The sequence below is a fragment of the Ursus maritimus genome, unplaced genomic scaffold (genome assembly GCF_017311325.1).
Source record: "Ursus maritimus isolate PB19 unplaced genomic scaffold, ASM1731132v1 scaffold_26, whole genome shotgun sequence".
In the NCBI taxonomy this organism is placed as follows: domain Eukaryota; kingdom Metazoa; phylum Chordata; class Mammalia; order Carnivora; family Ursidae; genus Ursus; species Ursus maritimus.
In genome coordinates, this window is record NW_024425119.1 from 6783306 (window position 1) to 6806260 (window position 22955).

Sequence of the window (22955 nt, forward strand, 5' to 3'; positions counted from 1 at the left end):
TCAGAGAATACAAAAGAACAATGAGTTGGGACATTTTGAACACATCATATGAACTATTATTTTTCACACTTGTTAATAAATGCTACTTACTTCAAAACCTCAGAGGCTATCAAAAAGAATTGTGCATGGCTGAACGGGCTTAGGTCAGTGTGCAACAGACAAATGAGGTGTGGTCCTACATAAAAACAGGGGCAGAGGCACGAGGGCCTTTTTTTTAACAATCTCCACCTTAATGCCACTGTGGTCTGAGGCTATATGCCATATGACCTCAATTCCTAAAAATCACGGCAACTTGTTTTCAGGGCTAGAATATGGTCTAGCTCAGTCAGTGGCCCATGTGCACATGAAAAGAACATGTTTGCTGCAGTTTGGGTTCAGGGTTCTATGAACACCCATTAGGATCATTTCATTCACAATGTTGTTCAAATCTACTATAACCTTAACGAATCAGCTACTTGTCCTGTCAACTATTGAGGGGTACCTGGGGTATCCCCAGGTACCATGGTGGCTTTGTCTACTTCCCATTTCTGTTTTGTTCATTTGTGTTCCATGTGTTTTGTCAGGTACACACAATCATAAATAGGATTGTTGCATCTTAAGGAGATGGCTCCTTTATCAATACAAATATTATCCATATCTCTGATAATATTCCTTAACCTAAAGTTTATTTTGTCTGGTAATGGACATAGCCACTCCAGCTTTCCTTTGGTTAGTGTTTATTTGCCATACCTCCTTTCATCCTTGTACTTTTAGCCTATCTGGGCCTTTTATATGAAATATGTAGTAGGCAGTATGTAGTTATGTATTGCTTTTTTATCCATCTCACAATCTCTACCTCCTGACTTTGATGTTTAGGCCATTTATATTTGATGTAATTACCAATATGCTTAGATTGAAGTATGCCATCTTGCTATTTTATTTTCTACTTGTTCAGAGCAACAATGGGGCTAACCTCATTCTTTCAGGAACTACCTGCCTGCTGTGTGATGTCTGGAAACAATTATTACATAAATTTTAACTAGGTTTGTAGTAGTTTATGGCAGAAAAGCTAGTCCTAAAGCAGGTACTCCATCATGGCCTGATGTGGAAGTAGGGAATCTGTGCTCAAAAGGTTTCTCAGGTGATTCTGATGTGCTGCTAGACTTGGGAATCTCTGCTTTAATTCAAAGGTCACACTTTAAATGGGTAGGATAAAGGCACATAGCAGAAATGTGAGCTGCTGGATATAAGACAGTGGGAATGTTGGGAGGTGTGGAGCACCAGAGAGCATAGGTTCCAACTGAAAATATTCACATGTAATGTTTCTAAAACGTCTTTTGAACCAAATACCTTGAAATGTCTCCTGGCTGAAATCTTCCCCAGGGCCACTGATTTGCAACACCTGTGACCCTTCTTTAATGTCACTATACCTCTTAAAATGGAATGTCCAGATTTGAGCACCAGCTTCCATGGAGGACTGACAGCTCAAGGTCAGGGACACCACAATTATTCCTCATCCACACCCCATGAGTTCATTAGTTCAATTAAGACAAGTTCATGTTTGAAAACAAACTGAGAGCTCATGTTTAGCTGCTCAACTCATGACCACCCCCCATCTCGCTCACACCAATGCCTGCCACATCAGGTTTTTGGGTCCTGCACTGTACTTACATCCTGACTTTACATTTATCACTTGTAAATTTCACCTTGTTGGTTTGGGATCAGAGTTCTTCTTGTGAAGGACATTTTGAATCTTGACTCTATTATCTTTCAAGGTAGCTACCTTTTCCAGATGTGTGCCAATGGAAAATCTGGCAAGTATGCCTCCCATTCTCAAGGACCCAGAGCCTAGTGACTAGAAGGCATGACACAACCCCCTTGACTGATACTGGCCAAGCAGTGCTACCTCTGCTCTTCATAATCTCTACTCCCAGGAGGACAGAGAACAGAGGAGAGGAAGCACAACCAAGTAAACCAGCTCTTAGAAAGTACCTTGGCAAAACTCCAGGGTGATGGTAAATTTGCAATCTGTGTGTGGAATTTGTATAAACGTTCCCATGAATACTCTTGCAGCTCATTTCCACAGGTAACAGGTAATGCTGGGAACAGAGAAGCTAGGGCCACCACAGAGCAAGACTGTGGGGTCACTATTCCCGTCTGGCTTCCACTCAGCAGCTCCAGCTCTGTTGTGAATTAGCTGCGTGGCCTTGGGCTACTGAGCTGTCTTTCCCAAGCTTCTAATTACTCCTGTGAGGTCTCCCTCTCCAAGAAGCTTTGCCCTTTCTCCCACCCTGGCACCCTCTCTCCCACAAAGACTCACATATGCCCCATTTCCACAAGGCCTGGCATTGCCCTGGCTGTGACTAGACAGATTCCTGGGAAAAGTAGCTAGGGGAACTTTATCCTTCAAATAACATTCTTCAGTCTGATCTTACCAGCTTCCTGTTCAAAATCCTTCCACGTCATTTGGGCTAAGTATTTCATGCTGGCTTTATGATTTGATGCCTGCCTACCTTTCCTGCCTGACATCCCTCCCCACCACACATATACTCTTCATTCCAGCCACACACAGCTCCCTGTAAACCCCTGAATAACTCTGCTTTCTCATCACTGCATGCCTTAGTTCATGCTGTTCTCCCTGCCTGGAATGCCCATCCCCCTCCTCCCCACCCATCTTACATCATGATTCCGAACTCAGCTCAGTCATGCATTTTTCCAGGCCTCCTCTGATTCAGGAGCCCTCCGAATTCCACTGCACATATTCTGTCTGAGCATTCATCATGCATCCTTAGGCGTTAGCTGACTCATCTTTTCACCAAGTTGACTATAAGTTCCCTGAAGGACAGGAGTTTTCATTACCACCGCCCAGACAGTTCCTGCCACAGTATAGGTGTTAGAACCACGGAGTGTTGTTGAATGATGAGAGAATCAATGATGAGCAAGTCCCAGCACATGGTTCAGCTGCCTACCACCCCCACAGAAGGGTCCAGACCTGCAAGCTCAGCCCTTGTCACAGTATCCTGAGCTCAGACCCAGGCTCCTGGGACTTGGTGTCACAGCTGCAATCTAAATGTCTGACTCCCAGTGTGACTCTGCAGGCCATTCCCTCAATTCTCCACCCTCGGTCTAAATCCTCTCCCTGAGCAGGACAAGTTAAATGGAAGAAACCTCTCCTCTCTCCACTCTCAACTGCCTCACAACAAAGGAGGAGACATACTCCCAGATGTGCTGCCCAAGAGAGGTGCTCTGGTGCCTGGAATCTAAGAAGTCAGTGAAGCCTCTGGAAAAACATCAATTGGAAAATCCATCCCCAGACAGCCCCCTCCAGGCCTCTCTCCTGCCGAGTTTGTTCACTGCTTGAAGTTGACAACCCACTAGTTGTTTACGTTCCTAACCCTGAGTTCGGGGCATCTGCAATTTAATTTGAGCCATGGATAGAAAGGACTGTTCTCTGTTAGAGTTGCAAGAACATAAGCAACCTTCTAAGCTGAACTCTGTGTGGCATTCCCCAGCACTGCCCAAACCCTGAGCCTATGAATACCTTCTATCACTTTCCAAAATCACCTCCAGCAGGAGCAGGCCAAGATGGGTGTCACTCATCCCCAACTCTGGAAGATGCCACTAGGGGTGAATGGGTACAGAAGAGCTGGGATGGATTGGTAAGGAAAGTAGACGGAAGAAGAAAAAATAAAGCCTGATGGTTATTGGAGGAGGGGGAAGGAGAAAGTTCAGAGGGGACCAGAGAGGTTTGGAGAGAGATGCCTGCAGCCATGAGGGCTGAAGATCACTAACTCAAGCCCTGGAAAGGAGTGGGAAGGACTTAGGAGAGCTGTGATGGGCCCTGAAACACTGTGCCCAGAAGTCAGGCTCCAAACAAATGGTAAACAGAGTTGGCCAGGCCAGGCACACCCACCCCTCCTCACCACCGAGGAAGAAGAGAAAGAAAAGTAGGGCAAGGGTGCCTTAGGTCCTTCAGAATCACTCTCACAGAATCTGTCTGCTTCTACCACAGAGCACTGCTCTACCTCTCTGCCCCATGTCACATTCTTCACTCATTGTTTACCTAAAGAAAACACACCATTGGTTTATGTTATTTGATTGCATACATGCAGATAAGAGACCCAGTTACCATGGAGAGCAAAGCCCTGAAGGGCAGCATCCCATGGCAACAAGGCAGAGGGCCTTCACCTTCTCTTACACACTCATGCATGTGCACACACATGCACATAATTCCCATGCACCAACCCCACTAGAACAACTCAAAGCCATTTGGAGCCACAGTCCCCAGGCTGGGCCTCTAGGCTTTCCCAGAGAGTCAGCCAGCCCTCATGCCAGGTCTCCTGCCATGCAGCTGCCATCCACTCTCCAGGCCAGCAGCCCCTGAGATGCCACGCAGCCTTTTCCACTTGTCCAAAGCTTCTTAAGTGTCTCTGATATACACCATGTGTCCCAACAGGAAAACACACACGCATCAACTCCACAAAATGCTCCAGATGTGATCAAAGCTGGAGAGGCAAAAGAAAACAGAGATTGGAGTGTTTGGGAAAGGGGAGAGGAAGAGAGAAATCTGGGGGTGTGGTGGCAGGGGTGTTCTGGGTGGTGGTGAGTCCAATGGATGGAGTCTAGAACTGGGATCCAGACTCCCCGGCTCCAATCCCTACTTCCACCTGCCTCCTTGTGAGACCTGGGGTCCTTCTCCCAGACCAGCTTCAGGTTTGAGATTCTAGCTATAGGGCCTAGAAAGTTGGCCTTGGAAGCGATGCTATAGCTCACCTGGCCCAACCCCCCTATCGTTAGGTGAGGAAGGCGGCAGGTAAGTCAGCCCGTCTGGAGCATCACCCACCACCTCTAAACCCATACACCCTTCTACCTCCCAGCTCACTGCTGTCTGTATTAAATGTCAGCAGGTTACAGCAGCAATGATTCCTTATCTAAAAGGCCTCAGACATGATACCTCTGTCCCTCTGCCCCATTAAATCTGTTAGAGGATTTTGGTTTCTTTTTTATAAAGTAAGGGGATGGCTTTCAAGGATCTCCCCCCAAATCTGAAATTCCTAAGTCCCCATGATCTTCAGCAATACCCGCTTAAGGAACCAGATTTGTTTTATTCTAAAAGATCCTGGAGTCCCTTCATCATCCTATCTAACATCTGACCACATTGGTCCCCTATCCCCCACCAACACCTTGAGGCCACTTTCAGGAAGCAGTTCCTGTGTCTCACCAATATCTTCCTCCCTCACAGTGCAGCAAATCAGTTAAGATAATGGGCTCTAAAGTTGTACTGCCTGAGATCTGGAGCAAGTGACTTAACCACTCTGTGTTGCAGTGTCCTGTTCTTGACAACGGGGATGATGACTGTGCCAATTTCACAGGGTAACCATGAAGATTCAAGCAGATCATGCATACAAAGGGCATGGTGAAATGGGTGCATGGTGAGGGTTGTGGTTGATGCTGTTAGTAACAGTCATCACCATGCCCACTAAGACATCTGCCACCGGGACACAGGGATATTACAACCTAGTGAAATCTGTGGGTTAGTTAGGATGTGGAGGGAGAGAACAGAAAAGAGACTCTGAGCTCAGTGTCATACCACCAGAACATCCATCGCGTCCTCTTGGAAGGACAGAAGATACCTAGGAGCAGAAGCTGCTCTTCTCCCCAGATATCCCCTCCCCTGCCCCCTGCCCCTCCACCCTGTCCGGCACAAAACAAGCAATCTCTTTCTAATGCCCCACAAGGAAGAACTTCAAGTCCTTTAAAAGGAAAAGCCAACAAGATCACGTCAGTGCTGCACACACACATGCACCCACCCAAGCCAAACCCTTCAAGGACATACTCTTTCCCTTAGGATAAAATCCAAAATCCTCAGCTGGCCTACAGGATCTTCCAGGCTCTGACACCTGCTTCACCCCAGCCCAGTCCCCCATCACTCCCCTCACTGCAGACCTAATGCTCCTGCACCCTAGGCACCCTCTCCCAACAGTGGGACAGTATACACTGTGGCAAAGAGACTGACTTTGGAGCCAGACTTAGGAGTCCAAATCTTACCTCTTACTTACTAGTTGTGTGAGCTTGGGTGACTTACCAATTTCTTTGTGCTTCAATATCTCATCTGTAAAATGACTATAATAGTATCTATCTCAAATGTTTGTTGTAAGCTAGCAAATGCAAAGAGCTTAAGCAGTGCCTACCACACAGGAAGTACCATATAATATTAGCTACTGTCATTATTCCACTCACCTTTGTCTGGCTTATCTTTGGTTTCACTCATGTATCAAATCTGAGTTCAAAGTTACTTCCTTAGGGAGTCCTTCTCCAACTACATTGGATTATCCCACGTATCCACATCTTTATTCCCATTGTACTCCACGGTCCTCTACTGTAAACCATGTCACACTTAAAATTAACTATGCATTATCTGTGTTCCCTGCTAGATCACAAGCCCCATGAGATCAAACTAGCGTGGACCACAGGTCCAGATGTCCCTGGGGCAGTCCGGGTTACACTTGTCTCAGTGTGGTAGGTTAGACTGGCGTTCAGCAAATATGAATTCCTCTTTCCTTACGTAAGAGTATACTTCCCAGCAACATGGATTCGTGCTTGGCCATGTGACTTCTTTGGCCAATGGAACACTAGTGAACATGATGTCAGTGATACCATTAGAAGTACTGCTTGTTTCCATTCCTTGGACTGTGGTCTCATGATTCACCATGAAAGAAACATGCTCCAGGTAGCTTCTGATCTAAGGAGAATGTATAGACCTATGAAGACCTGAACACAGTCTGGAGCCTGGAACCAGCCCAGCCAATCCTCAACCTGAGGGAGAGCTTTTCCACTTAACCTACAGGCACATGAACAAGACAAATAAATGACTGCTGTTGTAAGCGACTGACTTTGGGGTAGTGTGTTATGCAGCATTGTTGTGATAATAGCTGACTAGTACACACAGCATTAACTATTAATAGTGCTCACCTTCACACTCAAAAGTGTTCTAAGTTAGATGATAAATTATCTCATCACCCAAAGTCAGTCCATATCTGTCTTTTTATCACTTTAACTCCAGTGCCTACAACAGTGCCTGGCACAGAGAAGGTGCTGCTCAATGAATATGCTGGGCAAAACTGAACTGAATTACATGGTCTCTTAAATCTCTTTCCCAAAACCTGGAGTCTTCTTCCCGACTGCATAGATGTTAAACCTTCAGAGAAGGGCTAGTATTCCAAAGGGAGATACAAACTCACGGGATTTAAAAAAGAGGGGAAACAGACCGTGGAGTAAGCACAGAGAATGACGCAAGCAAAAGGAAATGAACCCCGGCAAGAGGAATCTACATCAGGTTCATCAGGTGGGGCTTCCAGGGGGCGGAGTGCCCATGGGGGGGGCGAAGAAACACCCTTGGTGTGGGTCTTCTCTGCACTGAGCAGCTTACCTTCCTGACTAAAGGCTGAGGAGTGGGCAGAATACGAACCTAAAGAAATACTGCCATTTTCTCATCCATAACAGTTGGGAACAAGCCATTGTCCTTACCCTCATCCAGACTAAAATGCCCAAATAAAAAGCTGAAAATCCCAGTCCTCTAATCCCCTCTCCGTCCCTTTTGTGTTCAGTTGGATGTGGATTCTATGAAAGAAACCGATGAGGCCGAGCCAACAGCCCTGAGGCCCGTGCCCTCAAGGAGGATTTTCCTGTGTCCCTTCAATGGGCTGGGTGACCCAGGCTAAGTGCCACATCTTCCACAACCTGAGTCAACCACTGTGCCAGGGGCAGACAGCAATCCTTCGCAGGTAGCCAACTACCCATATCTCTGAATATCTTGAGATAATCCCAAAGGTACTGGAGGACAGTGATCTCCCAGGCAGGGATCTTGAAGCTTTTTGTTTTGTTTTGTTTTGGTTTTGTTTCTTGCTTGCGTCTGTGACTTCCAGACCCACAAAATGCTGTGGTTTTCCGTCTCTAAAACAGAGGCATGTCCCTCTGCGAAAAGCCTGGGCGTGCCGGGCTAATTAAATTTAGCTATCTTGTGGTTGTTGTTGTAACGTGTGATCCACCAATGTTATTCAATGTGTTAAGACGTTTTCTGTTTATGTTGGTTACGTACCCATGTGGTGTGGGTGGAGAACATCACTCAAGGGAATATCATTAGCAGGAACGGGGAGCTCAAGGGTTCCAGAGCCACGTGGTGAGACCGTGGCTCCCGGGATCAAACAGTTGGGCTGTGTCCATGGTAACTTATCCATATGCTAGTCCCCTCCCTCTTTCTAGGGCAAGATCAGTCCCTCAGATCTACCTGAGGTCCTTGACTCCCACAGACAGGCTTGCACCTGCCATGGCCAGCCTAAAGGATTTGCGGAGGAGAACAGATTCTCCTCTCTCTGTCAGGGAGAGAGACTGAACCAGGTCCAAAGGCGCTGAATGACTTGCTCAAAGTTTCCCAGGAGAGTACGTGAGAACACAGTCTGCTCTCAGCTCACAGCTAGGAGCACATAGGTCCCCAAACCATTGTAAGCTGTTTTGCCACCTACCTAAATTCCAGAGAAACCACCTAACAGTTGATTCTCCCCTGTCGTGACCCTTTTGTCTGGGCATTCTTCCCTCACTGTCTCATATATTTCTTCCAACCACTGCCCGTAGCCCTTGGCTTTCTTCTCAGCCCTTTCTCAACCCCAGTCTCTCCCAGTCAGCCCCTCCAGACCAGGNATGCCTTCATCTAAGTCCTGTAAATCTCCCAACCATATTTCTTTTCTTCTTCGAATCGCTGCTTTCAACTCCAAACTCACCTATCCCATAGTTGCCTTTTTCTCTCACAAACCACACTAAATCCAGTTACTACCCCTTCGAAACTTTCTACCACCTGGGCCTAGCACATCAACATATAGCTGTGTGTGTCAGCTCCCTGCTGGGCACTTCTTAGCTCTGTGACCTCCATTAGCAGCCTTCTACTGAGGGCACCCTGTGTCCCGCCATGACACTTTGAGCTTCCTGTTCCCTCCCCCCCTTCTTTTAGCTTTGACACCAACCCCAGGATAAAGCTCTTCATGCAGTAAACCCTTGAAATAAAGATGATTCTCATGTTGTTAACAGACTCTGAGTTCTGTTTTAAGAAAAATCTTTGAGAGTCTGGGTTTCTTGTGACCTGAAAGTATCATACTTATTCTGGTCCCATCTCTGAGGTCCCATCTCTCAGCTGAAGAAACACCATTTCATTCTCACTGGGAAACAAAAAGAAGACATTCACAAAGGCAGACCCTCCGCAAAACCCCACACTGAACAGGAGCCAGGCTCCGGGATGGGTCACGGAAGAGTCTCACCTGGTACATGGTGCAAACCTGCTGGGGTGTCTGGTTGCAAAACCTGCAACTGAGACCCAGCCACACAGTGGCGTCGTGCAGGGAGCTACCCAGCTGACAAAAGCACAAAGTGACAGCTGACAACCTAACATGGAAGAAGTCAGAACAAAAGGACTATAAAAAATAGAATTGAGAAATCAAAAACATGGCATTCTTTGCTTCATAGAGGCACAAACGATTCTATCCAGCTCAACAAGCTAAGAGGGGCCCATCATTCCTGTTACACACAGGGGAATGCTCGTAATGACAACACCATTGTACAGCAGGGACTGACTTGGCCGGTGAGCTCCGCTCACCAGTAGCCCACACCAGTTTTCCCTCAGAGATTAACACCAGACAGCTGGAAACCCAGCTAGCCTGACATCCCACTGGATGAAGCACTGTGTCACCTTCAGCCCCATGCTACAAGGGGAAAAAAACAGCATTTCTGGAATTGGGCAGGTCTGGGTTTGATCCCAGATGGGCTGGCTCTGTGGCTCGGGGAAGCTCCGTATCTCACTGAGTTCAGTATCGTCATCTATAAAATGCAGGCAAGAATTCCCACTCTGCAGGGTCGTTGGAGGCACGGAGCTCAAACACACAAAGTGCACAGTGAGATGCACTGATTTACAGCCTTATGATTATACAGTATTTGTCAAACCTCGTGAGCTGAAGAGCTACATAAAATCCTGCTCGCTTAGGGAATATGACTGTTCTCCTCTAGGGAGCAGATACATAATACCTTTACTTAACCAAACCTATGTCCATCACCACAGTCTTTGTGCAATACTTTATCACAGTCCACGAAATAATATCCCGGGCCACGTGGGACAGGTATTACGGTCCCATGGCTTGTCCAGACATTACATCAGCTGGAAACAAAGCTGGAGCTAAAACTGAGTTCTTTTCATTCTTGACCCACTGCTCCTAGTTTACAGGAAATGTCCCTAAGCCAGCGCCTCAGGACTTAAACACGTGCACACTCTCTCCATCCTCTAACTTAGTAAGTGGCGGCCTTGCTCCTCCTCCACTTTCTTCCTGGATAGGGAGCTCTTATTTGCTTAAATCTGTCTTCAGATGCATCCTCTCCAAATCTTTGATCACATTACTTTTCTGTCCCCGAAATATTTCCAGCCTGGCTGGGAGTTTTTTCTTTAGGCGTGATGCCCTGAGTTAGACACGTGTGAGGCTCTGCCATGATTTATAAGTGATGTGATCCTAAAGTGTTTCCTGGCAATTTCCAGGGTCTGTGGGTGCCATAGCACATCACATGGATGTTTCTAGAAACAGTTACGGTCACCCCCAATAATCTTCGCCTGAGGCATAGCTGATTCCCCTGAGCCCATCACCACAGATGACTAGTTTGGGGGTCAATTTCCCCTCATGATCTTTTCCATATGCTGTTTTTTTTATAGTCTCACAGTTACCTTTTGTAAATTTCCCCCTCAGTTCGTCCCTTTGTTTCCCAGAAAAGCCTTGTGGTCATCTACAGGCTTAGAGATTTGACTCTGAACTTAAGCTCCTTCAGAATGGGGCCGTGCTTAATTCATTTCCATATGCCCAACCCCAGGGTCTGACATAAGGTCAATGCAAAATACGTGTTGGTTCAACGACCCCAGGTGAGGTGTGCAGAGGGGCCCTGCTCTGAGTTCCCCAGGCCAGTGAGTCCCGAAGAGAAGCATCATGAGGGTGACTGCACTGAAGAGCCCGTGCCACATGAGGACGTGCAGAAAGGCCCGGGAGAGGATTATGTGGAAGAAAAAATATATATATAGAAGCCCAGGTATAGGAGAACTGTTAGGGACACAATGGATTTTTTTTCCATTATTTAAAGGACTGAGCGTCAGGGAGCTGATCTGGAATCAAGAGGAGGGAAATGGGCAAAGTTTCTGCTCTGGTTCCATGACTTCCTAGTGGCTAGAAACATCCCGCAGAGAAACAAGCTTCCCCTGAGGCAAGGCGCTCTCTACTATGAAACAGATGCAGCAGAAGCCGGGCATTTGTAGACGGACATGCTGTGAATCCCTTCATTCCAGGCCCGGGCCCTGAGGTGGCTGACCCCAGAGCACACTGCACCTCTGTGCCGTCAATGGTTTGCTCCCAGCGGCTCCCGGTGACCGACAGTTTATTGCCCACGAGGGCCCAAAGGGACATGGAATATAGCTTGCCATATATTTTTAGAATAATAGCAACCTCTCTGCCTCCCTGGGAAATCGGACGTAAGAGAGTCAAGGAGGCAATGAGCTGTGAGCCAGACAGCCTGCTCCTTCCCAGTTCTGCCCGTGGAACTCTAGGCGGCCACGGGGAGCACGTGCATGTGTGTAACCTCCCGGTGCTGGGGATCCGCCATCTGTACCATACGGCTGACACTACAGGCAGAAAGATGAAGAGTTTGATCTGAAGCAGGAGCCACCATCCATGGAAGGCTGATCTGAGACTTGAGAGGTCACCCTCATATGACCAAGCCGGCCTCTGGGCGCAGCCTTGGACCGGAGTGGAGAGCACTTTGTTTCAACTCCTTGTAGGAGACAGGCCACGGGGTTTCCCCCTGGGAGGATGCACACTGAAGGTCAGTGGCACTCGGTGGGTTAAGCAAAAACCCTGTCACAGCGAGATTTAACAAAGAGCCTGACTTATTTCTGATCTATAAAATGGGCCAGAACATAACAGCACAGAACATTGCCGTCCTTGTTTCGGCCTTGCCTCAACCAGCTACGGCCTCTTGTTCTGTGTCTACTCTGTCCCCCCGTCCCTGGAAGGAAAAGAAAAACATTCTTTAGGCCTACGAGGTACTATTTCTTTCCAGCATACAAAATGCTTCCCAGCTAAATCCAATACTTCAAATGTTGGGACCCATGCAAAGCCCAAGGTGCTAGTCCCACACTGCATCTCTCCTTGGTCTCCCCTCCGTTGGATCTAGCCTTGCCCCCTTCCAACCCTGGTTTCTCTGCTAACTCAAAGGGCAGAATGAGAGGCATGGGCCAGATTGGCACAGAATCTATACAGGTGAGGCTTCCAAGTCAACTTTTCGACCTAACCACTTGCAATCAACAGTCATGAATGATCTAGCTTTGGGTCAGTGAGATTTCTGGATGTCGACATCAGGCTAAACAGTAAATCCACACACGAGGTAGCCCAGGCTGGCCACAAAGACACATTCAGATCCTTTAACCTCAGCCCTCCAGAAAGGAACATTTTTAACTCAAGTGCCACCTCTTCCAGGAAGAGGTGGCACTTATTCTGCAAGTAGCAATTACTCTTTATCTATTGTCCTTCAGTATTACGTTTGTACCTATGTTATAATCCTTATAAGCCCTCACTTCATCCTGCCTTGCACATGCCTACCTCCCTATTTAACTGCTAGACCTTTAGGGCACAAACTCTACCTTATTCATCACCGCACCTCCCCATGCTGCCTAGAACAGAGACTTGCTCACTGTAAGCATCAGTGAATGCTTACCGCGCTGGACTGAACCGCCTTTATAAATCCCAGAGAAGGATCAAGGAGGAGGCAGCAGGGCTCAGGAAATAATTAATCACGGGTTGATCAACATTTTTTCCTCTGCATTCCCTCCCCCAAACCAGCTGCAGCCGGTCCTTCCTGAGCCTGGCCTGCTGAGAAGCCTCCTAAGAAAGAATGTGGCTTCCTCTGTCTTCCTTCTGGAGGGATTTGGATGGGTCACATTTCAGAAGGGTAGAGTGGGGCCCAGAGACCAAGAGGGATGAATTAAATCACACAGCCTTCTCAGCGGCTGTCCTGGAGAACTCTGGCAAGGACGAGGACCTCTGCCTGGCATGGGAGGAGGGAAAGGCAACTCCCGTGATGCCCGGCCTGCAGACAGGCGGGGCTGGAGAGAGTTGGGATTCTACAATGACAGAGATGTGTACGTAGCAAGGCAGGGGCACAGGGCCACTGTCTCACCACAGATGAGGCCCAAAGAAAGGCTTCTGCGATCAGGACGACCCCATAGAAACTTGAGTCACTGTGGAAGTGTTTGAATCTGAAGGCTTCAAGCCAGGACATTGCTAAGAGAACCCTGGAGCTGCCACATGGATGGGTTTCCTGTCCAGGGCCCAATTTTTAGGAAGCCTCACTCATGAAGTGGGCATTCCTGAGAGGGGGCGGGAATGAGGGAGAGCCGATCAATCACTCCTCTCCAGACGGTAACCCTGATTTGGACTGGTGAATACTCAGCTGTCTGGGCATCATCCCCTTGGTGAACTCCCCAGAGCCAATGGGCTGCCATCACACTAAGCTTAGGAGACGGCTGGACCCCTCTTTTCCTCCCACCATCCTATGCAGGCATTGGCCGGGGCTGAAAACAACATTTTTGTAGACCAGCTTCAACATAGCTAGGAGTGAAAGCCTACTGCTTTACCTCATCCATACCAAAACTTTCTAGCTAAGAAAACCAGCCTGCGAGCAGACACGAATTGTAGTGAAAAGACAGTTCGTGGCCCTGATTAAGAGTGGATCAGACCTGTACAAATCCAAAAGGCCCCAGGCCCCCAGGTTCCCCAGAAAATAAAGGCTGTTTCCCTCCTGGGATGTTGGGGAGTTAACCCAGAGCAGTATAGGCAAAAATCTACTTTTCTGGCAGCAAGGACCCTCTTATGGCTCCTAAGGGACCAGAAGAGTCGTTTCCTTCCAGGGAAGGCATCATTTCAGCCATTGTCTTGGTCACAAGCCGTGTTTCTGCCAGGGCACAAGCGCTGCTGGCTGCAAGTTCCCAGAGAGAGCTACTGTGAGTGGCATCCCTGCTGGCTGCCTCCCTGGGGAACTTTCCAGGCAACACTTACACACACACACACACACACACACACACACACACACACTTACAGTCAGCTCAGGCCTACAGGCCCCACCCGAGCTTTCTAGAGCAAAGCTAGGATCCAGGATTGGACAGCCCTGCTGGGCTGGGAGACACCTATCAGCAGTCTCACAGTGCAGCCTGCTGGGCATGAATGAAGGTACAGCAGCAGGAGGCAGGGGTGGGGGGTGCACGGGTGTCTTGCATCCCCTCTGTCCATTTCCAACACCTGGGAAAGGAGCCTCAAAGTCCAAACTGCCAGTTTAGGCTTGAAGGCCTGTGGAAGGGGAAAGACAGTCCTGGGGCTTTCAAAATGCAAACGGTTCTCCCACCCCCACTGAGTTCTCAACTGCTCAATGCTTTAGAATGTTCCAAATGGTTGGCATAAGAAAGGAGCACTGGGGAGCCACAGGAGGAATAGAAGCTCCATGCTGAAAATCAGGAGCTGATTGTCCAAGGACACAGGCAGGAATACCTCTTGTAAGCTTTGTACGAATTATCATTTCTAACTTATATAAGACTCCCCTGCTTCTGCAATCTTTCAGCACCAACATACGGGTATAATTTCTACATGAAGCACAGAGGGTACAGTTCACATTAGTAAGTAGCAATGGAACAGCACTGACACAGTGTGGGGGCCAGTGATGGCTCAGGGAAGGCAGCCACGGGTGGGGGCTCTGCAGGCCGGGTGGGTCCCGACAGGTGGCGGCAGGAGAGATGGAGAAGCCGCTGGAGAGAAAGGGCACTGAAAAGCACCCTCAGAACCTGGTGTCAGAGCGGGCATTGGGAAGTGAGAAAGAGGGCAGCCGACAAGAGGAAGAAGGAGGTGGCTTTGACAGTTTCAGGTGGTACCCGCTGAGTGTGGTAGCCATTCCTCACACCCTGCACCCTCTTTTCTCTTCATGAACCCTCCAGCAACCTGCTCTTACTTACTTGTCTCTGCTTGCCCCTCGTGCCTCTGCCCTTCCCTCTCTCCCCACTACTGTCACTTTCTCCTTCCAGCAGCTCCTTGAGGTCAGGGAGTTTCTTATAGCACTGGGTAGACAGCAGCCCCCCAAGACCCCCCATGCCACTACCCAGTGTCCCCTTCCCTTCCCCTCCAGCCAGCCTCAGAGAGATGCCTGAGGCTCCAGCCTTCCCCCCTCCCACCCAAACCAGCCAAGCCGCTGGCCTCACCCAGGGGCTGTGGGAGCTCCCTGAGCCATCTGATGTGTGAGGAGCAGTGGACAGCCTCCAGCTCTGCAGCACACCATGCCCCGTCTAGACAGATTTGAGCTCTGTGTCCTCAGGAACCGCCAGGCCCCAGAGCGGGGCTCTGCTCCAAAGGCAATTCTTCCCCTGCAGGTGAGGCTGCTTTGGTGGCCAAAACTGAGTGCACATTGGAGCCATTTCCCACTTAGCTGGCGGCCAGTCACCTGAAGTCTCTGGGGAAAAGACAAGGCTCTCTGGTAGGGAGAATTCTTATTTTTTAATAATATTTTTTTAAAAAACGAACGAGTAGTTGGAGAAAACAGGCGACAAGTGGGTGGCCACTTGGGATGCAGACAGAAAGATCAAAGCCCACCAAGCATGGAGGAAACAGCCTTGGTGTGGCCCAGAGAACAGTCTAGGTGGCCCGTGCTTCATACAAGGCGGCCTGGGAATGGGAGGCGCGGGGTGAAGAAGCCTCAGTCACAGGCACCCCGTGGCCCTGCTCCGCGACCCCAGCACTTCAGTTAACGGTCTTCAGCTGGAACAAACACCTGCTGTCAAGAGACGTCCAACCAAGCTCCCAGTTCCCTGGGAGGGCCGTCCTATCTCTGTGTGGGCGGTGAACCTACCCAAACTGCGGCCCCCAGGCTGCTTTCTTCTTCCAAGAAGAAGCTGGAATTCCTCCCTCTGGACACAATCCCTCTGGCTGCTGCCCCTCTCACAATCCAAGCCCAGGGCAATTAGCCAGGAACACTCTCTGTGTTTACCAGCTGATTAATTAGCTCATTCTAAGAAGCACAAGTGACTATGTGGCAGTGAGGCCATTATGTCAGTCATGGGGCCAAAAGTCCCCATCTTTCCCAAACGAGTATGTGACACCAAATTTCCTCCCAGATGCCTCAGTTCAGCACCCCCCCCCCTTATTTTTTCCCAATAGGTGATAACCAGGATCCTGAAGACCACGGAGAGAATACAGCTTCCCCAAAGAAGCAACAGCCCACTGTGGTGGTGGACCCGGTCTCCACTCTCAGCTCAGTGTTTTCCCACCTCACAGTGTTGCCCCCCAACATTCCAGCTGGGAAGAAGCTGGACTCAACGAGCCCCCTGAGCTGCGAGAGCCCTCAACCCACTTTAGGCTAGTCAGATCTACATTCTAGTAAGTTCTCTCAAAGGACTTTCGCCAATGTTCAGTAGAAGCTAGGGAAACTCCCAAGGTACCAGGACATCATTTGAGGGGCAGCACTGAAGGGAGGGATTCCCAGAACCTGTCTCTTCTCCCTTCGAATGTGAAGAAACCATAAAAAGCTGACATGTCCACTCAGACCAGCCAGCTTATTCCTTGTGTGATTTGCCATGTCTTCCCTATTTTTGGTCAACACCATGGCCACTTTGTTATAACCTGAGGATCTGCTTCACCCCGTCCTTCCCCAGGATAAATGTGAAGGACAATATAGAAGAGTGACTACTGCATTCATACACACACACACATACACACACACACACACACAGAAGAGCAGGCAGGGAAAGAGAGATCACAGTGCTGAAGACCTCAAGACGTTAGTCATGGTGTATCCATTACATTATCTGCTGCCCCACACAGACCCCATCCCCCTCCCTGTCCCTGAGCTGCTTCCCCATGCATCAGACATAAAGCGGGACAATCACAGCTCAGAAAAGCAGGTCTCTCTGCTTGGCCAATAGACCACCAGGGGTTAAGAGGGTTGACGGGTATCTTTCAGAATGTGCAGCTCCAGGGTCCTCCCAAGAGTGCCCCTCACATCTTACCGGATGAGGTCAATAGGTTGAAACTTATAGAACACTCCATAGCGTGCCCACTCTTGATACAGCAGCTAAAAAAGAAGAGGGAAACAGATTAGGGGTGGGGGGGGCCACCACTCACCTTTTTTTGTTGTTGTTCACCTTAGCAAGTCAGAATTTTATCCCCCACTACCACCCCGGCAAGTCAAAATTGAATCCCCAAAGCCCAGCTTCTAGGAAAATTCTCACAAGACAACCACAAGGAAGGTATCCAAAGGCGGGAGGCTACAGAGGCTGACTTCCCTTCCCCACGTAATAAAGGTGACCTTCATCACACTCCAGGCCAGCGCCTGCTGCACCTGCCGATCATAACCCCACCTTCTGCACTCCCTTGCCTTGCTTAGGCCAGCAAAACAAGCCTGGTGCTCCTTCGTTCACTCATTAAGCAAGGGTTTATTATTGAGCATCTACTACGTGCCAGACGCTGGAGACAGCTGTAAACCAAAGTCATTGCTGCTGTAGAGCTTATGCCCTGACGTGTGGAGACAAATAGAAACATGACAACATACGAGATTTATAAATGCCACGCAGAAAGTTCAATCAAGGCAAGGAAGTAGAACACTAAGGGCAGGGGAGTTGGGTAGGGTGCTATTTCAGACAGATGGCAAGGGAAGGCCGCTCTGAGGTGACGTCGGAGCTGAGACCCGAAGGAAGTGAGGGCACGCGCCCGGCAGAAGAACGCTCTTCCTGTGCAAAGGCCCTGAGGAACGTGCATGTGGTACGTCCTGGGGGAAATAGGGAAGCCGTGTGGCCCGGGCAGTGTGAGTGTGAGGCGACTACTCGGAGAAAACATCAAAAGGTACTGGGGTGGCAGATCACTTGCGAGCTCGCGGGCCACGCTAGACCCTTTGCACTCTGAAGGAAGCCAGGGGGAGATGTGCAGCGGTGAGGAGAGACGATCCGCCTTGGCCTTAGATCGCTCACGCCAGCTGCCATGTGCAGGAGAGACTGAGAGCTAGCATGGGAGCCGGGGTCCCTGTAGTGGTCCAGGAGAGAGGAAGGCGGCCTTTTCCACGGAGGCGGTGGGGGGAGTAATGAGAAGTGGGTGGTTCCGCTAATGTTTTAAAGGCAGAGTAAGATTTAGTGTTGGATTGGACATGGGGTGAGATGGAGAACCTGTTCTGAGACGCTGGGTAAATGGTGACCTCATGTGCAGTGGAACAGCAGGTGAGGAAGGACAGGACCAGGAGTTCACTCTGGGATGCACTAACTTGAGGTGTCCTGTAGGCATCCCCGTGGGGCTACTGAGTAAGCAACTGGGTGCAAGCGTCTGCGTTTTCAAAGGGGCGTCTACCTCCTAAATTTACAAAGATGTAAATTTGGGAGGTGTCCGACAGGAGATGATTTATAAGGTCATGAAGCTATGGATGCAACCACCAAGGGAGAGGAAACAGGTAAAGAAGAGGCGTGACAGTGGGGCCCCAGTGCGGCGACATTCGGAGACCAGGGAGATGATGAGCTGCAAAGAAGTTGGGAGAGCAGCCAGCGATGCGAAGGGCTAGAAATGTGTGGTGTCCCGGAAGCGAAGGGACGACTGGTTTCCAAAAGACAAAAATGCCCAGCTGATGGGTCAGGTCAGGTGAGAATGGAGAAGTGAGCTCCAGATTTGGTGACTCTAAGGTCACTCGTGACCTTGACAAGAGTGGCTTCCGTGGCAGCGTGGGGGCAACCTGAGTGGAACACATTCTAGAAGTTAAGGGAGCAATAATGCACCCACACGTCGAGGCGTGCTATCTTGTGATGTCTGCGCAGCAACTTGAGCAGAGCAAGCTTGCGGACAAAACCCAGGTGTCCCTCCTGCGGCACCCCGCATTTCTGTTTCAAACTCTTGGCCGGCGAGCTGCACAGATTATCCGCATGGAAATGAGGGAATTAGACGTCATCTAGATATCCATGCTGAAGAGATATGAGCATGCAATCAAATTATGTGTCTAGAATCGACAAGTTTGCAATACACTGGCTATCTTGTTATGTTCTCTAGTCTCCTTACCCATCACATGGAATTCGCAAGGAATTCTGTCCAGGAGAACCTGCCCTAACTAGGTATTCTGGATATCCAGCTGAACATCAAGAGGTCACCCTTTCCACCTAAGGCCCTTTAAAGACATGATTGGTTTCATAAACTGACATAAGAACTGGCATTCCACCTTAAGGTGTTTAGACTTCTTTTATTGTCATAGTGTCTCCCAACAATGGCGAAACAGAACCCGAAACCACATGGACCCTGATAGAGAACCTGCAGCCACAGGTAGCACCGCCTGCGAAGGAGGAAACCCGGACACAAGGGGTCACTCAGGGCCTGACTGGCAGAGGAAGATGCGAATCCACGAGTCCGGATGCCGCTCCCTCCAGGCAGGTGGCTCCTAACCGAATCTTACTGTTCTCATTAAATCTGCTCCTCCCCTTCACCTCAGTGCTTCTGGTGCCCTGAGTCTTTATTCCCTCCCCTAGCGCAATCCCTGCGCTCACCAGCACCTGGCTGTCACAGTGACATCATTTGTGGCCCAAAGGGAGGCCAGCGTGCGTCAGGAGGTACAGGCAAGGACTCCCCTGAGGGCTCTGGGCCGTCACTGCCTGCCTTCCTAGGCTCTGACCTCCAGAGAGGATTCCTCTCCGAGTCAGGTATCGAGCCACAACCTGAGCCTGGAGAGCACCTATCTGCCACAGCCCTGGAAGGAAAAACTAAACATGCTCCAAGAACCAGTACGGCACAGTCGGCTCAGGCTCAGACTGGAAGCACGCTCACCAGCCTCACCCCTGCTGGGATCCTGGGTGTGCTGTAAGAAACCTCTGGAGGTCCCTTTCTCAGTGTAGTGCCCTCTGAGCACAAAGCTAGATTTGGTTTGTGGCTATGGATGAGGATGGGCCAAAAGAGCTGTGTGGGGTCAGTGCAGCTGGGCTGGGTGGAAACAGAGGACATCACAGGGAGCTGCAGCTACAGAGCCCCAAACCTGGGAGTGACCCAGCAGTTCGGGCCAAATGCCCACATGGCTCTGCCCAGCTGGCACATGCCTCCCTGCAGGGGTGGGGAGCACGGTCGGCCCTTCCCCATCTCTACAAGTGTTCACTCACATGTACTTAGAGACCAAGTGGGTCATGCTAAAGCCCAGGCTGCAGGGTCCCAGAACAGACTAGCAGGCCGGCTGGAAGGAGGCATGCTCTGGAGTCTCTGCCCCACGGGCATTAGATGGCAGAGCAGAGTGCAGGAAGACATCCACAGCATCTTGTAACAATCCCTTTACGTGGGCAGTATCGAGATCCTTCTAATGCAGCTTTTAGCAAATCCACTTTCTCCCTCAGAGCTACACCAATGTCCTCTTCATGACTGTCCAAGCCTGCGAATAGATTAGGGAAGGTCTGCTGCTCCCTCTCAACAGACAGTCCCTGGGTGTAATTCCAGACATGTCAGCCTGACCCCAGACCTCTACGGCAGGAAGCCATGATGCCCGGGGACCACCCTGCCTGATGGATTGGAGCATTCAAGCAGCCAGTCGGCTTCCTCGGGATCACATTTGACAGTGGGTCAGTTGGTTTAAGTATTTCATGAAACCATAAAGGAACCTAACTGTTCAAACCATTTGCAATGCCAGAGAGTGGCAAGAGGTTTGAGACTCCTGACTCGCTCGAAGGCCTCAGGCTCCTCAGAGAGCCAGACCCCTAACAGGAAGAAAGGTGCCAGCTACAGCCAACTGAGAGGTGGTGACAGGACAGGGTGAACTGAATGTAAGGGAAGGGAATCCTACTCCCAGATCCTGCAATGACCTGTTTGAATTGTGGGCACGTCACTTCAACTCTCTAGGCCTCCTCCATTAGCAAAATGAGTGCGGGAGGGGAAAATCAATCCTCAAGTGAAAACCAGGACAAAAGTACCTTTCTGGTCAGAAAAATAGAATTGACTCTCTTCACACACCTTTTCATGGGGTCACTTTTATAACCATACATTAGAGAAGACAATTACCTGCAAAAGCTGGAAAATCCAAGACGCAGGGTTTAAAAACTGCTAAAGAAAATCGCAGTCCAGTGATGTGCCCTGGACTCCCCTCTATGTGGGGGAGGAAGCTGCAGGGAGCTGGCGGGGCTCGGGCAGCCCTCCGAAGACGCTTACGGTCACTTCCCTGGGATGCTTGAGAAAACCAGGCAGGTCTGGCTGACGTGGAATTAAGTGGCTGCTGGCAGCAAGGGGGACCCATCCACACCCACACTGCTCCCGCTTCCTGCTGCCCTGCTTTCTAGAAAGGCGGAAAACCCCTGTTCTCCAGAGGCAGGGTGCGTCTTGTTAATTACCGTCCAGGAACAGGGAGAGAGAGACTTCCAGCCCCTAGCTGGAGCTGAGTCATCAAGACTGTACAACTGCAATAGGAAGCTGGAAGGGAAGAAGTCTGCATTCTCAGGGGCCTCCGGGCTTTCCTGGGATCTGCCCACGAGGAGCCCGGGCCTCAGGGAGATCAGGGGAAGAGGCACAAATTGCAGGGAAGAGTCAAGGAGAACGTCTAGGTACTGGCAAGACGGGCAGCTTGGGATGCCCTTGCAAGTCACCTCTACAGGCCCCCAGAGGGGCGATCCCACTGCAGCTCCCAACCCTTCTTCACGCCCTCCAGCAACAGATGTGAGGATTCTCCCTGGCACCCAACCAAAATCCTTCCTGCAGCCCTCTCCAAGAACAGTAGACTATTATAATGCAATTAAAACGAATCAATACGCTGCATGTATTCAGAAGTTTGGACTCTTTCTTGAGGATCCTTTTAGGCCCAACCCATATACCACCAGAACTGCAGGAACAAGGCCAGCATGGTACTGAGAATTCCCCTTGCCATACATAAGACACTGAGTACCTGGCTATACAGTGCTGGCTGGGCTTTGGACACCAGGGTTTTCGTCCTGACTTGACAATCGTTTACAGCCATTGGAACCATCTCCCCACCTTGCTGGGAATCAGTTTTCTAACCCAAATGGACAGGGGGAAAAAAAAAAAAGCTTTCCCTCTCTCACAGATTCTCCTACCCCATCCCAGCAAAGCCTATTTCCCTAACCATGACCCTGGCAGGGGAAAATAAGAGCTGGCCAGCAAACTCAGGCAAAGACACAAGAAAGTGGCCTCCTGTCTTTCAAAGATAGCTGTCTGACTTTTGACATCACCTTTGGGAAATATCCACCAAGGCACAGCTCCATCCGAGCTGGTCTCTCCCTGCCTCCCAGCTTCTACCCATTCTGCCAGTTCGGCTGTGCACTGGGAATAATTCTATTGGACAAAAACAAAACATGTCCTGAGAGGAAAAATTTTTGTTACAAGATTGTGTTGTTAATAATAACACAACATCATTCGAAAGACAAATAAACATATATTTCAGATGGGTCTACAATGTGCTTCCCTCTGCCTCTGTGCAGATAACTGAGGTCTGGCTGATTTCTCCCAGCAGTTACTGCGTGTTCCTGGTCTCTGGAATGTTCTGTAAACTGTTCCACCTTGCCGGGCTGGGTCACCACCCACTCAGCAGGAGGATTCTTAGGTGGGCAGTGGTGGTGATCGTTCTTTAAAGGGGAGGAACATGAAATGAGAGAGTGGGAGGACAGAAAACGGCTGGGGTGAGCCAGGTGAGATGTGAAGAGAAACGCTTCCTCCTTTCCCTTTAACTCTGATCCGGGACTTTTCAGGAAATTAAACACCGAGACTATTAGCATCAGATAGAAAACAGATGAGGTTGAGACATCGCAATACTACAGCACAGTCCCTGGGCAGGCAGAGAGGGGACATGTGTAAGCAATCACAGCAGTATTTCTGGAAAAGACCTTTTATGTTTTTAATACTTAACACTTCATAACAGGGACTAAT

General features: G+C 49.6%; 1 protein-coding gene across 1 annotated transcript in view; it reads right to left on the minus strand.

The window, feature by feature from the left end:
• Nucleotides 1–22955, minus strand: part of ANO2 (anoctamin 2) — a 318709-nt gene that overhangs the window by 196584 nt on the left and 99170 nt on the right. The window contains exon 12 of the mRNA XM_040642600.1: nucleotides 17093–17157. Coding sequence (XP_040498534.1) covers nucleotides 17093–17157 — 65 coding nt within the window. The remainder of the gene's footprint in view (nucleotides 1–17092; nucleotides 17158–22955) is intronic.